The 12,074-nt window shown below is 61.5% G+C and overlaps 1 protein-coding gene across 4 annotated transcripts in view; it reads right to left on the reverse strand.

Annotated features, from left to right (window-relative positions):
* Nucleotides 1-11,705, reverse strand: part of HPSE2 (heparanase 2 (inactive)) — a 225,299-nt gene extending 213,594 nt beyond the window's left edge. For all 4 annotated transcript variants that reach the window (XM_074999988.1, XM_074999987.1, XM_074999991.1 and 1 more), the window contains exons 1-2: nucleotides 11,202-11,705; nucleotides 10,085-10,242 (exon numbers count right to left, since the gene is read on the reverse strand). In XM_074999988.1, coding sequence (XP_074856089.1) covers nucleotides 10,085-10,242; nucleotides 11,202-11,446 — 403 coding nt within the window. In that variant the 5' untranslated portion in view covers nucleotides 11,447-11,705. The remainder of the gene's footprint in view (nucleotides 1-10,084; nucleotides 10,243-11,201) is intronic.
* Between the last annotated feature and the right edge of the window lie 369 nt (nucleotides 11,706-12,074).

Here is a 12,074-nt window from a genome sequence, read left to right on the forward strand (position 1 = left end):
AGTTACTTAATGATCAAGCACATAGCCATTTTTCCCTGCCTGGCTCATTATAGGGTTTAACCTTACGCTGGCAGCCCAGCTCTCTCCTCTCCGGGTGATGAGAATAACTGGCATTGGACTCATGCTGTTACCTGTATGTGGAACAGCCACTGAGGGGGTGAGAGAAGTGCTTTGCAAGACAGTCAGAGAACAGTGGGTATCTGTTCCAGGCTCTGAAAAGGGAGTATGACCTAGAAGTTAGAGCAGAAGCTACAAACAGAACTGTCCAGAGTCTGGACTTGGCATATTCCTTCTGAAAGGGTGCAGAGGAGTTGAGTTAAGTGCATAGGAATCTTCCCCACAGTTAGTGGGAGAGATGGGACTAGAACTTGCAGCTTCTTGCACCTGCCTCTAGGCTCACAGGTGTTGTGTGAAGAAGGGCTCTCTCCCCCCACTGACAAGCAGGGGTCTAGCTGTGCTAAAGCTCTGGAAAGCATTTAGGGACTGCCCTCCAAAACACAGGCTTGGTGGCAGGCAGCGCTCCCTGCAAGCTGGGCACTTGTGCATCCTCAGGGGAGATTGCAGTGCCGTCTGCCTGATTAGCACAGCACCCACGGCTAGGCAGAGATAGAAAGTGTTACCTGAGTAAAAGTGCACCTGCTTTGGGGGGACGGGCAGTTACATACAAGTTACCAGCACCCCCAGAAAACTGCTTGCGTAAAAGTACACACACGTGTCACCTCTAGATTGTACTCAAGTACCCATGCATCTGACCAAGCGGGTATCTATGCTATTTGGGAGCATAAGCTTTTGTGCAGAGTCTAAGGTACCACAGGACTTCTCATTGTTTTTGAAGCATCCAGAAGTGAAAGCAGCCACACTTCTACTCAAGTAACATAATGGGTACTTTTTGCACCTCTGCAGCCAGGTTTTGTTCCGACTGGCGAGGCACATTCCCACATAAAATTTATTCTGCCCAGGGACAGAAAAGCTTAGAGGGAGCGCTGGTGGCAAGCCTAAGCCCAGAGCCCAGTTGTTACCTTCCAGACAGGCAGGCAGAGGCGCAAGCTTTCCCAGACATCAGCAAAGGCACTCTGCCAAGAGGTAGGTGGTTGCCACAGGTCTGACAGGTGAAGTTACAAGAGCAGCTCGCTGCACAAGTTGCACTGGGGTTGGGTTGCCTGTGTGGCTCCAATGCTCCAAAGCCCCAGGACTGTGGGTGGGCACTTTGCTACAACCAAAGTCACGTTCCTCAGAGGGCAGCAACCGTCAGTTGCTCCCTCCCCTCCCCTCACCAGGGCCCCAGGTACACAAGAGCAGGGTTGTTGTTTTCCTCACACTTAGCCCCAGGAGTGCTATGTCCCAAACAGGCTTCATTGTGCCAGCCAGGGAAAAACAACTCATCATGTTATTGCGCCGGAGGCTGAGACGGGAGTGAGATGGCTCTGGCTCTGGCTCTGTTTAACTAGTGGAGAAGGGCTCCAATTCAATGGCCAGAGGGGCAAACACAGTATCTCCCCATCTCCCCAGACACGGGCAGCTGCAAGTGTTTTTAAGTAGACAAAAGGGCCCTACCAGACTGTTGCCACTTACTTTCACTGGTGAACAGTCACTTGTATGAGCCACACTACTTGGGAAGGAAGCGTGTCGAAAGCTGACCCATAAGCTGGAAGGACAGAAAACATCCCTGTGACGTTGCTGGATTTTTACAATGAGCAGCAAACCGTTTCTGTGATCGCTGTACAAGGTTTGCATCAAATCTTGTGCCCAGTGGGCCAAGTGAAATATCTAGTGAAAGCTGGTAATGCCCTGAGTCTGTTTGTGCTACTTGTATATCTATACCATCTTTGTGTGCATGGTTATAGACATTGGCTCTGTATCTGTATCAGGAATGTCTTAGAGCTGAGATTCACAATGGGAGGTGTGGTCACCTCCCAGCCAGGAGACATGGGCTGAACAAAGGGACAGAGACCTCGACATGAATTCCATGTTTGATGGAAATGGACTGGGGCATGCTGGCTACCCCAGGGACCAATGGCACAGTGCCACAGCAGCCCACCTGAGCAGGTGATCCTCCAGTGCCTACATGAAGAAGAAAGGATTTTTCCCTTCACCTGGCCAGGCTACAAAGATGTCATAGCACTGAGGATTCTTTGTTCCTCATGAACTAAGTCTGTGCCTACTGGTAGCCCAGCTCTCAGAAGGATCCTCAGGAGACTCCAGAAAGCAGCACATAACACTTCCGGCCTCCATCAACAGTGTTAATGGGTGGATGCAACGTACCACTTCCAGTTTTTCTCTCACCCTATTCTCTCTTTCTTAATAAATCTTTAGGTGCTAAAAGACTGGCTCAGTGTGCTGTTTGGGTAAGATGGACAGGTATATTGACCTGGGGACATGGCTAGACCCTTTGAGGCTGGAAGCATTTGTGTGGATTTGGTAGAACAGGCTTTCAGAGCCTCTACTCTCAGTAAGGAGGGTTGCTGGCTTGGGTATTAGGAATAGCTGGAGAATCTGTGGGTTTGCTTCTGTGGCTTCTGGCTCGCCCATGGGGCTGGCAGAGGTACTTTTGTGACTGGTTTGGTTTGTCTTGTCCTTGAGATGGAAATCCCAGCCTGGGCTGTGAGTGGCCTAGTTTTAAGCAGTTTTCCCAGGACTGGTTCTCTTGGCTTGGGCCAGAGCCCCTCATAATATTATAGTCCCTTCTAACCCCACAACACAGACAAAACCCAAACCCTTAGGGCACCATTGTACTGGCTGTTTCAGCTCAGTATCTGCAGCCCCACTTCATAGGGCAAAACACTATGTCCTGAAAACAAACTACCCAAGACAAACGTTGCAGGGTTAGCTACTGCCTTCGCTTAGCACAGAGCTGGATCCTGAACTCACCTCCTCTTTAAACCCTCTGCTCCCACAGCTCCTCTTAGGGGTGCTTAGCAAGGAAGCACTTGGAAGGCTGGTACTGAAGAGGGGAAAGGTTGAGGCCATAACACCACTTCATGTTTGCATGTGGTGCTTCTTATAGACCTGCTATGGGAAGCACCTGGGAACTCATTAATTCACATGTGCAAATGAATTTGCTGCTCTACCCTCATCTCTAGGGAACATGATTCTGCAATGCACAAGCGCCACTCAAGTTGGTGCAATTAGGAGAGGTGGAAGGCTGAAACAGCTGCTGTTGTTTCTGGTTAAGATTCAGAGGCACTGGCAGGTACTGTAAGGAACAGTCTGCAAAGTGCCTGTTGCTTAATATCTGAACAAGCCAGTGCAATTAGCCCCTTAGTCAGGCAAATCTCACACACAAATGTGTCCCTAAATCTCTCCCTCTTTTCACTTACATACCTACCCATCTTCATGGTAGGAAAGAACCTGTGTCTTAAGAGTTCTCTTGGTGCAGTGTTCAGACTGAAAGACAAACCGGCAAATGCCACTCATCTCAAATAAGCCTGAAATTCTGACCTCTCCTGCTCTCTTGCCCAAACGTTGTAGGCTGTAGGGCTGTCCCCCAGAAGGAGTTGTACTGAAGCCTTTAACTCATTTCCTGCTGGTCAGTACTCAGTCAGTAGCTGGCAATATACCTGGTGAACTGAGTTTCTCTGGGTGAGGGGTTGGGCTACACATCCCTTCATCTCGTGGTTACTGGTTGAAGCCAGTGAGGAAACAAGGGAAGGAAAAACTTTGCAAAAATGTGTTTCTCTTTTGTGGTTGAAATGTCTGTGCTGTCTGCGCTTTCTAGCTGGCCCAGTGACTGGCCCAGTCAATCTCAGGCACATCCATTATCTGGAGTCAGCCCCAGCTTATGGCCATCTGGGAGTCTCTGTGAAATAAGCTGATGGCCTCAAGACCCAGCAAACGCCTATGTGCCCACAGTCAGCATTACCCGGGCAGCTTCAGCAGCAGTGTCAAAGATGGGGTGAGCATCAGGCCTGAGCTTCTCTCTCACTCCCGTGGGGAGTCCTCCCAGCACCAGCAATGGGATACGGCTCGGTGGCTCTGGCGGGAGCGTCCCTGTTCTATGGAGAGAGGGCTCCCGGTACCAGGCCTGTCACATCAGGGTGGCACAGTGGCACAAAAGCCAATTTCTAAAAGCTGAATGGCACTGGGATGGGGACAAACTGGCCTGGTCTCGCCCCCAGGGGGTGGGTAAAAACCCCTCTCTGCTAATCAGCTTCACCGCCCAGATGCCAGTGAACACTGATTCACCTGCCATGAAATGTAGTGGGCTGTGTGCACGTTCCAGTTACACGAGTCTCGGTGCTACTAACTCTGAAACTGCACAACACATTGTCTCTGATTTAAACTCAAATAATGATCCCAGACTGGGATGCTGCAGCCATGTGTCACGCTCACGGTGCAGCCAGGAATCCCACAGGGGAAGGGCTCCCCCCAAAGTTGGTCACGGGTAGAAGTGATTGTTCATTGATTCCTAACAGGAACAGTCCAAAGCACAGTCACAACAGCAGCAACAGAGAGGGACGCAGCGAGTATTTACCTGCAGTGTTAACACTGAGAAACATATTGAAAGGAAAATGGTGTTGCCTCCAGGACACGGTATGTTCAGAGTGACGATGTATTGTTCAGCTGCAGAGCTGCTATCACAGAGTCCTCAGCAGTGACAGTTCTCTGACAAAGTGGGAATTTCCTGGACTATTTTTATGACGCTTGTGGGCCTCAGTTTCCTCCTACGCTTCGCGTGGCTCGCCAGTGGGAGAAGAAGAAAGGAGTTTGCTCTCCAGTCAGGCTAAGGCCATGTCTACACAACCAGTGCCTGCCCTCCTGGGGGGGATGCGGTGGTGCTGCTGCAGCACAGGTGGTGAAGATGCTCTCTGCCAATCGGCGACAGGTCTCCAGGCACTGTAATAAAGCCACTCCCACGGGTGGCAGAGCTACGCTGGCAGGAGGTGCTCTCAGGCTGACAGAGCTGTTTGCACACCGGCGCTTTTGCCATTGTAACTTAAGTTGCTCAGTGTGAAATATTCATGTCCCTGAGCAACATACATTTTGCTGACCTAAGCGGTGGCTGCAGCACAGGCACCCCCCTCCCCGTGCAGGTGGAGTGGATGGTGATGGAGGAACTGGCTCAGGCCAGAGACAATACAAGCTCCAGTGGCTCATGAGAACCTGAATAGCTCTCTGAAGAACAAAGATGGGCAGGTGTGAGGCCAGGGATAAGTGTGAGCTCTGGAAGCACCCTGGGTTCGTGCTCACCTGGGGACTGGTAAGGAAGTCGGAGAGCCTGAAAACGGAGTTTACTGCAGCTTGGTGAGCTCTGAGCTAACCAGAACGGATTGTGCTGTGACCTTCAGGTCTCTCTGCTCCCAAGGGAATTGCTGTGCTGTGTCCCAGCTGACCAATAAACCCAGCAGTCGTGAAGATGCTGCCCTGAGTGGCAAAGCACTCTGGGTAAGATGCATTAGCTCCTGCGTAGTGTGTGGTCTGCAGCAGGTCACTGAACAGAGCTCCGTGAACCCAAAGGGCCGATGCCCAGAGGGTTGAGTCTTGCACAGTGAGGAGGCTGTTTGGCCTGCCCAGAAGGAGGAGGGAGACCCCGAATGGGTCAGGACATGGAAGTGGTTCCTTCAGCGCTCTGTTCCAAACCTGGATCTCTGACAGCTTCCCCTAGGTAATCATGCAGGGGCTCCTTTCAGACACCCACCACCCCGAACCGGCTGGAGTGGCCTAGCCAGTCCTCTCTAACCACAAAGTAAGGGGGTCTGGGAGCAAGTTCCACAAGCAAGGGAGAAAAGAAACGTACAGGGGCTGAAGCCTACAGCTCCTGACCTGAACACGCTGCTTCTTTCACCCATGCCCCACACTGCTGCACCACAGGTGGCCGATTCCGCTGCACCCAGATGAAGTCTGACAATTCAGGGGGTACCTCTGTGCATGGTCCATCCCTGCCCCTCGCTGCCACCCTGGCTGATGTCAAGCACCAAGGTAACCAATTGCCTTGGTTACTGTAGGTCAGTTTCTACATGTGATGCACCAGCTGTAAGGCGGGGTGGTGGTGAAAACAAACAAAACCACTTTCAGTGTCAGCACATAACTGGCAGTAAGAAACAGGGCCCAGCTGTGGCTTTAATTACCTATAGGAGTGGTATTCAGCTACGCTATTGGTGGGCCAGACAAGGCACTGTCCAAATCTTGGATGGGCCACCAGGCTCTGCAGGGGCTTCTTCTCTACAGCGGCCTGGGGTGGCAATGTTTCAAGTGTGGTGTGCCAGACTGTATTTCTGATCGTAACGTCAAAGGGTAAGTGTACTCATAGGCTGTCATCCAATGAAATCTTGCAAACAAGTAATTATACAAATACACTAACATGCTGTTAAAATGTTAGCATGTTATTAATATTAAGAACTAGAAGTATAACTTTAAAATTAGAAGTTGAACTCACAAGAAATGGGCATCTCCTTTCTCTGGCTTAATGCACGAGATTTTAACACAATGTATTTTTCCAGAAAAGCACTGTTCAGTGACTCACCAATAGAAGCACAGCCAGGCCTGACCCTCATTTGTTGCATCAACACTGGATTAAGAGCATAGCGCAGTAGGTGGAAATGTGCCATCAGGGTCTCCCTCTGAAGGTTACAGATGTAAATGAAGTTTCTAAAGTAAATCAACTGGGGTCATGGCAAACGGAGCAATTGGCGTGCACAGCCCAGCTGCTCCCCCACCCCCTCCAGGTGCGGCACCCCTTACTGGGCTCATTTCCACTACCGCTGGCTCCCTTCACCGCCCATCCTCCCCGACTGAGTGGGCCCAAGTGCAGCAGGGCTCCGCCAGCGGCTTCCAGGAACAGGGCTCGCTCCCGGGGCTCCTGTCCCAAGCTAGGTGCTTCAGGGAAGGGGAGTGGGGAAGCTGCCTGGGTTGGGGGCAGCCGCTCTTCTCCCCCAGCCCCCCTCTTCCTGTGGGAACAGGCAGAGCTCCCTGCTTCCTGCGCAGCTCTGACTGGCTGCTCTTTGCAGGCACTGCACAGGGCAGCTGCCCCCCAGCTCCAAAGCCAATTGAAGAGCCTGGCGATAAACTATACCTTTGGGGCCCCTCAGATCCCAAGGCTGCAACCCCTAAAGCCCCTGCACTAATCTAGTTCTGCCGGCGTTCCTTTCCCTCTGCCCTGCAGCACCCTTCCAAAGGTACCTGTGAGGTCCCCCCGACCCCTAGGAACTCTCCTCCAGCCCTGGCTGCAAACAGCAGGGTCTGTCCTTCCTGAGAGCCCGGCCACCCTGCACAGCCCCTCCTGGCCGTCTCTGGAAGGGGCCTGCCCTGCGGGTGGCCAGAACACCCAGTAAAACGGGACAGATAGAGGTGCCACGGGAGCCCTGCCAGGCGCTCGGTCGCCCGCGGCGGGATGGTGCTGGCTGCGCACGCGCCCAGAGCAGGGCAGTCCTCCCCGCCAGGCCAGAACCACGGCGCACGCTGGTCCCCTGTGCATCCAGCCTCTCCGTGCGGGGAGCTCCCCGCCTTCCCTCCGGGTTCCTCGGACCGCAGCCCTGCCCTGCCAAGGCTGGATGTGTTCGAGCCCGGCCCCGCGCCCCCGGCGCAGCCAGCGCAGCAGAGTCCGGGCAGGGCCTCCCTGGCTGCAGGGGCTCCCGGCCGCCGCCCCCGGGCCCTTTGGCGCACCCCGCTACCCGCACCTGGGCCGCGGATGCGTTTGGAAGCACCACCGGGCCCTGAGAGGAGACACCGCCCGGCGTCTCCCGCGCGTGGGCCCCCGGCCTGGCTGCCCCTCCGCTCGCCCCGATTCTCAACTGCCTCGCCCGTGCCGCTGGGGGACGGGAACGCGCAGCCCCTGCCCCGAGCCCCCAGAACAGGCGCCGGTCCCCAGCTCCCGACCCGCGTTCGCCCGGGCACCGGCCGCTCCGGTGCCAGGCCGGCCAGCGGCGTTTGGGGCGGGCAGTTCAGAGCCGGGCTGTCGGCTCCGAGGGCGGCCGCGTTCCGGCAGCGCCCGGGCCAGTTCTCTGCCCCGCAGCCCGCCTAACGCAGCGCCGCGCCAGGGGCTGGGCAGCCTGGGCCTCCGCGTCCCGAGATGGGGCCGGAGCCGCCGCAGACCGGCCCTGCACGGCCAGGCCCAGGGCCAGGCCTTCCCCGCCGCGGAGATCCCGGTGGGCTTCTCCCGGGACCCGTCCCGCGGGTGGCTCTCGCCAGCGCCCGGAGAGACGTGCGCTGAGACCGGCCTGGAGTCTGGCTGTCTGCGCCTTGCCCGCCTCGGCGCTCGCAGCCGCAGTGCTCGGCCTGACGCGCTGCAAGGGGCGAGCACCAGGCTAGGGACCAGCCGCCGAAGCAGCTGGCGCCGCCGTTGGCGAGGGGTCGGGAACGGGGAAGCGGCCGGCTGCAGCCAGTCAGCAGCAGCTCCCGCGCCCTTCGGGCCGGGCTGACCCGCTGGCTCTCGTGGGAACGGGCTGCGGAGCTGCAGCGGCAGGTCAGAGTTGCACCTGTGCCGCACGGGGCTGCCCGCCGCATCCCCCCGGCAGTAGGCGGGGCGGGGAGCTGAGCCCGGGCCCAGAGCGCTCAGGGGAGCCGCGAGGGAGCAGCACAAGTAACTGGGCGCCCGCTGCGCCCTCGGCCCGGCCGGTGGGGAGGGCGGGAACCTGCGCGGGGTTGCAGGAGGCAGCGCGGGCAGAGCCTGGGGGCAGCTGCCGCACTCAGCGGGGTCCCGCACTGGCAGCGCCCAGCCCGAGCCGCGCTCCGCTCAGGGCGGCGGGCGCACGGAGCGCTGGCCCAGTGGCGCTCCCAGCCAAGGGCAGCGGCCGGGCCTGGCGCGGGGGCCGCGTTCCCTTACCTGGCCGGCCCGCCGGGAACACGGGAAGGAACGGGCAGCGCGGGGGCAGCGAGGCCCGGGCAGGGACCTGACCCGCTCTGCGGAAAGCCGAGAAGGCGACTGACCCCCGGCACGCCCAGAGCGCCAGGCCGGAGCAGGCCAGGAAGTCCCGGGCGCCGACAGACCACTGGTGGGTGTATGAGCAGCCCCCGGCCCGGCCCTGCAGCGCCGGGCACAGCGCCCTACCCACCCCGGCTGCGGCGGGCGCACCAGGGCCGGGTCTACTTCTCCGGGCTCAGCTCAGGCGGGGGAACCGCGACGCCCGCCGCCCTCGGAGCAACCAACGGGAACAAAGCGAAGCGACCGGCCCGGCCACCGGACCGCCTCGCAGTGCCCCGGGCTCTTCGGCAGGTCTGCCAAGCTAGGAGCCCTGCTCAGCGCCGGAGGGCGCAGATGCCTCGGCCCCAGACCAGGCTGAAAGCTGCGCCCCGACACCACCCCGATGGGCGCCGGGCCGCACGCGGGCCTCGGACCCAGGCAGAGAAGCACGCGGGACGTCTCGGGCATTGAACCTCCGGAATCGCGGGCCCGAGAGGAGCATCAGGCCTCCGAATCCAGGCCCTGCGCTTCACCCATCCCGCCCGCCGCGGGACCGAACTGGTTTTACCGTGCAAGGGAGGGAGCTTCGCACCAGACCCGGTCTCGCCGGGATCCCAAAGTATCGCCCGCGCCCTCCGGCCCCCTGCGCGCGCAGAACCACCGAGTCCTACGGGCCGCCGCTATGCCCGGGGATCACCCCAGCACCGCACCCCGAGTCCCAACCCCAGCTCCTCACCCCAGAACACCCCAACCCCAACCCCAGCACCGCACCCCGAGTCCCAACCCCAACACCGCACCCCGAGTCCCAACCCCAACCCCAGCACCGCACCCCGAGAGTCCCAACCCCAGCACCGCACCCCAGAGCACCCCAACCCCAGCACCACACTCCCTGGTCTCCCCCCACTCCCGGCGGAGGAGTCAAAGCACCGACCCCAAACCACGGAGCGGCCCCATTCTCCCCCCAGGCCCAGCTGGAGCTGGAGCCGGAGCACGCCCCGCGGGCTCTCCCCGAACTGGGCCGGCAGCCGCGGCTAACGCCGCTCACCCATTCCGTAGGGAGCAGCTCTGCCAAGGGCGAGGGTTCCCGGGAGCCCGGGGCTGTGCCGCGCTCACCCCGCTGCGCGGCCGGCCAAGCACCAGGACCCGCAGATTCCGCCCCCGCCCCGGGCCCGCTCGGCCACAGCCGCGCCCGGGCTGCCCGCTTCGCCGGGCGCACAGCCCGCAGCCGGACCCGCCCGCCCGGCTCACCGTCCTCGTAGTTCTTGAGGTAGTAGTCCGGGCCGGGCCCGCCGCGGCTCTTGGCCGGGTTCTTCACGTTGTGGAAGTGCAGGAAGTCGGTTCGCTTCCCCGCGAAGCGCAGGAAGGCGGGAGCCAGGCCGCGGGCCAGGGTCACCAGGCGCCTGGAGCTGGAGGGAGAGAGGGGCGCTGAGGGGCAGCCTGGATCCTCCCCGCGGCTCCGGACCTCGGAGGGTCCGCCCGGGCTCCCCGCAGGACGCAAAGCCGAGCCCGTCCCCGCCCAGCGCTGGCGGCAGCCCCCGCTCGAGCCTGGCTCTGCCCCGGGAACAGCGGGAAGCGGCTTCACCGGGGCAGGATCGGGCCCGGGGAGCCCGGCCCCAGCGCCGCCGCAGGGGCTGGGCTCGGCTCGGGCTGCTCTGCCCGCGGCAGCCGCGCAGCTCCGGGGACGCCGGACGGGAGAGCTCCCGCCGGACCCGCAGCCGCAGCCGCAGCCGGCCCAGCGCGCCTCGTGCGGGCTTTGAAAGAGCGTCCGGCGCCGCTGCCAGCGCACCTGGGGCCCCGCTCGGGACAGGAAGCGGCGGAGCCCGGCCACCCGTGCGCCTCGGCTGAGACCGCGGCGCCCCCGGCTGCCTCCCCGCCCCGCACCCGGAGCGCCCGAGCCTGGCCACCGGAGCACAGTCCCTCCGACAGCGTCGCCCCGGGCCCCGAGCCGGCCGGCGGTGGAGCCAGAGAAGCGCGGCGGCTGCGGGGGTCCCGCGCCCGGCGCTTGGTAACGCTCCCGAGGCGGGACGCGTAACGGAGCCGCGCGGCAGACACGCTCCGGCCTGCCCCGGGAAGGGACGGGCGCCCCCGGCGGGACTGCCCCCTCCAGGCCGCTGCAGGGCCAACCGCGGGCCGCCGCGGCACCCGTGCGCGCGCGGATTTGCCCTGGCCCCGGGAGCGCAGCCGAAGCGCCGGCGGGCGCCAGGAGCCGTTCGGGGCCAGCCCGCCCGGCTCGGCGCTGCGGCGAGCGAGGCCCGACATTTTCCAGCCCTCGCTGGCAGGTCTCTGGGAAGCTGCCGGCGCTGCGAACACGTGCGGCTCAGCGGGGCCGGGGCCGGGGCCGGGTGCGGGGCAGCGCCTGCCCTACCTGAGGAAATCCAGCCAGCCATCGTGGATGACGGAGGGGTCCAGCTGCAGCGAGAGGAAGTTCTCACTGGTTACCCGGACCGGGCTCTTGGCGCTCACATCCAGCAGCAGCAGCGTCCGGCCCTGCGCGCCTGGGGGGCTGTTCTCGGGGAGCGCCCTCCGGCCCCCCGCCTGCGAGCCGCGGGAGAAGTGCGCCAGGAGAGCCAGGGCCAGGAGCGCGCGGGGGCAGGAGCCGGGGCAGGGCATGCTGAGCTGCGGGCCCCTCGCTCTGCGGCTCGCGGGTGGCTAATTGGCCTTATCTGCAGCGCGGGGCTCTCCGCCCTTTGGCGGTGTCTCGGTGCGGGCGGAGGGGAGCTCACGCCCCTGCCCAGCCTTTCCAGCAGCCGGTGCCAAGACTCCGCGCCAGCCAGCGCCGCCCCTTTCGGAGCTGCAGGCTGCGGACATTTTGGCTTTGGCAAGGTGAGGGAAGTCTCCTGCTCAACCCGCTGCGCTGCGCTGCGCTGCGCTCGGCCGCCCCGCCAGCTCCAGCCCTTGCGCGGGAGAGACCCGACCCCGACCCCGACCCCGACCCCGCCCCCGCCGCCGCTGCCCGCGACCCAGGGAGCGCTCCGCGGCGCCAGAGCCTCCTCTGTGCGCCCCGCGCCGCGTCCGAGTCTGCGGGGGCCTTGGGCAGGGCTCGCTGAAGGGCGCTGCCCCGCGCGCGGGAAGGGAGGTGAGTACCGCTCGCTTTCCCTCCACGCCTTCCCGGAGGTTGCTGCCGCCGCCCCGCCCGCCTTGCGCCTTCCCTGCGGGCCGCGGAGCTCCAGGCGCCCGCTCTTTGTGGCGAGTGCGTGGCAAGGGCCTGCGCCCGGGCACTGCTCCCCCTGCCGCCGCC

Source organism: Carettochelys insculpta, chromosome 7 (genome assembly GCF_033958435.1).
Source record: "Carettochelys insculpta isolate YL-2023 chromosome 7, ASM3395843v1, whole genome shotgun sequence".
Lineage (NCBI taxonomy): Eukaryota > Metazoa > Chordata > Testudines > Carettochelyidae > Carettochelys > Carettochelys insculpta.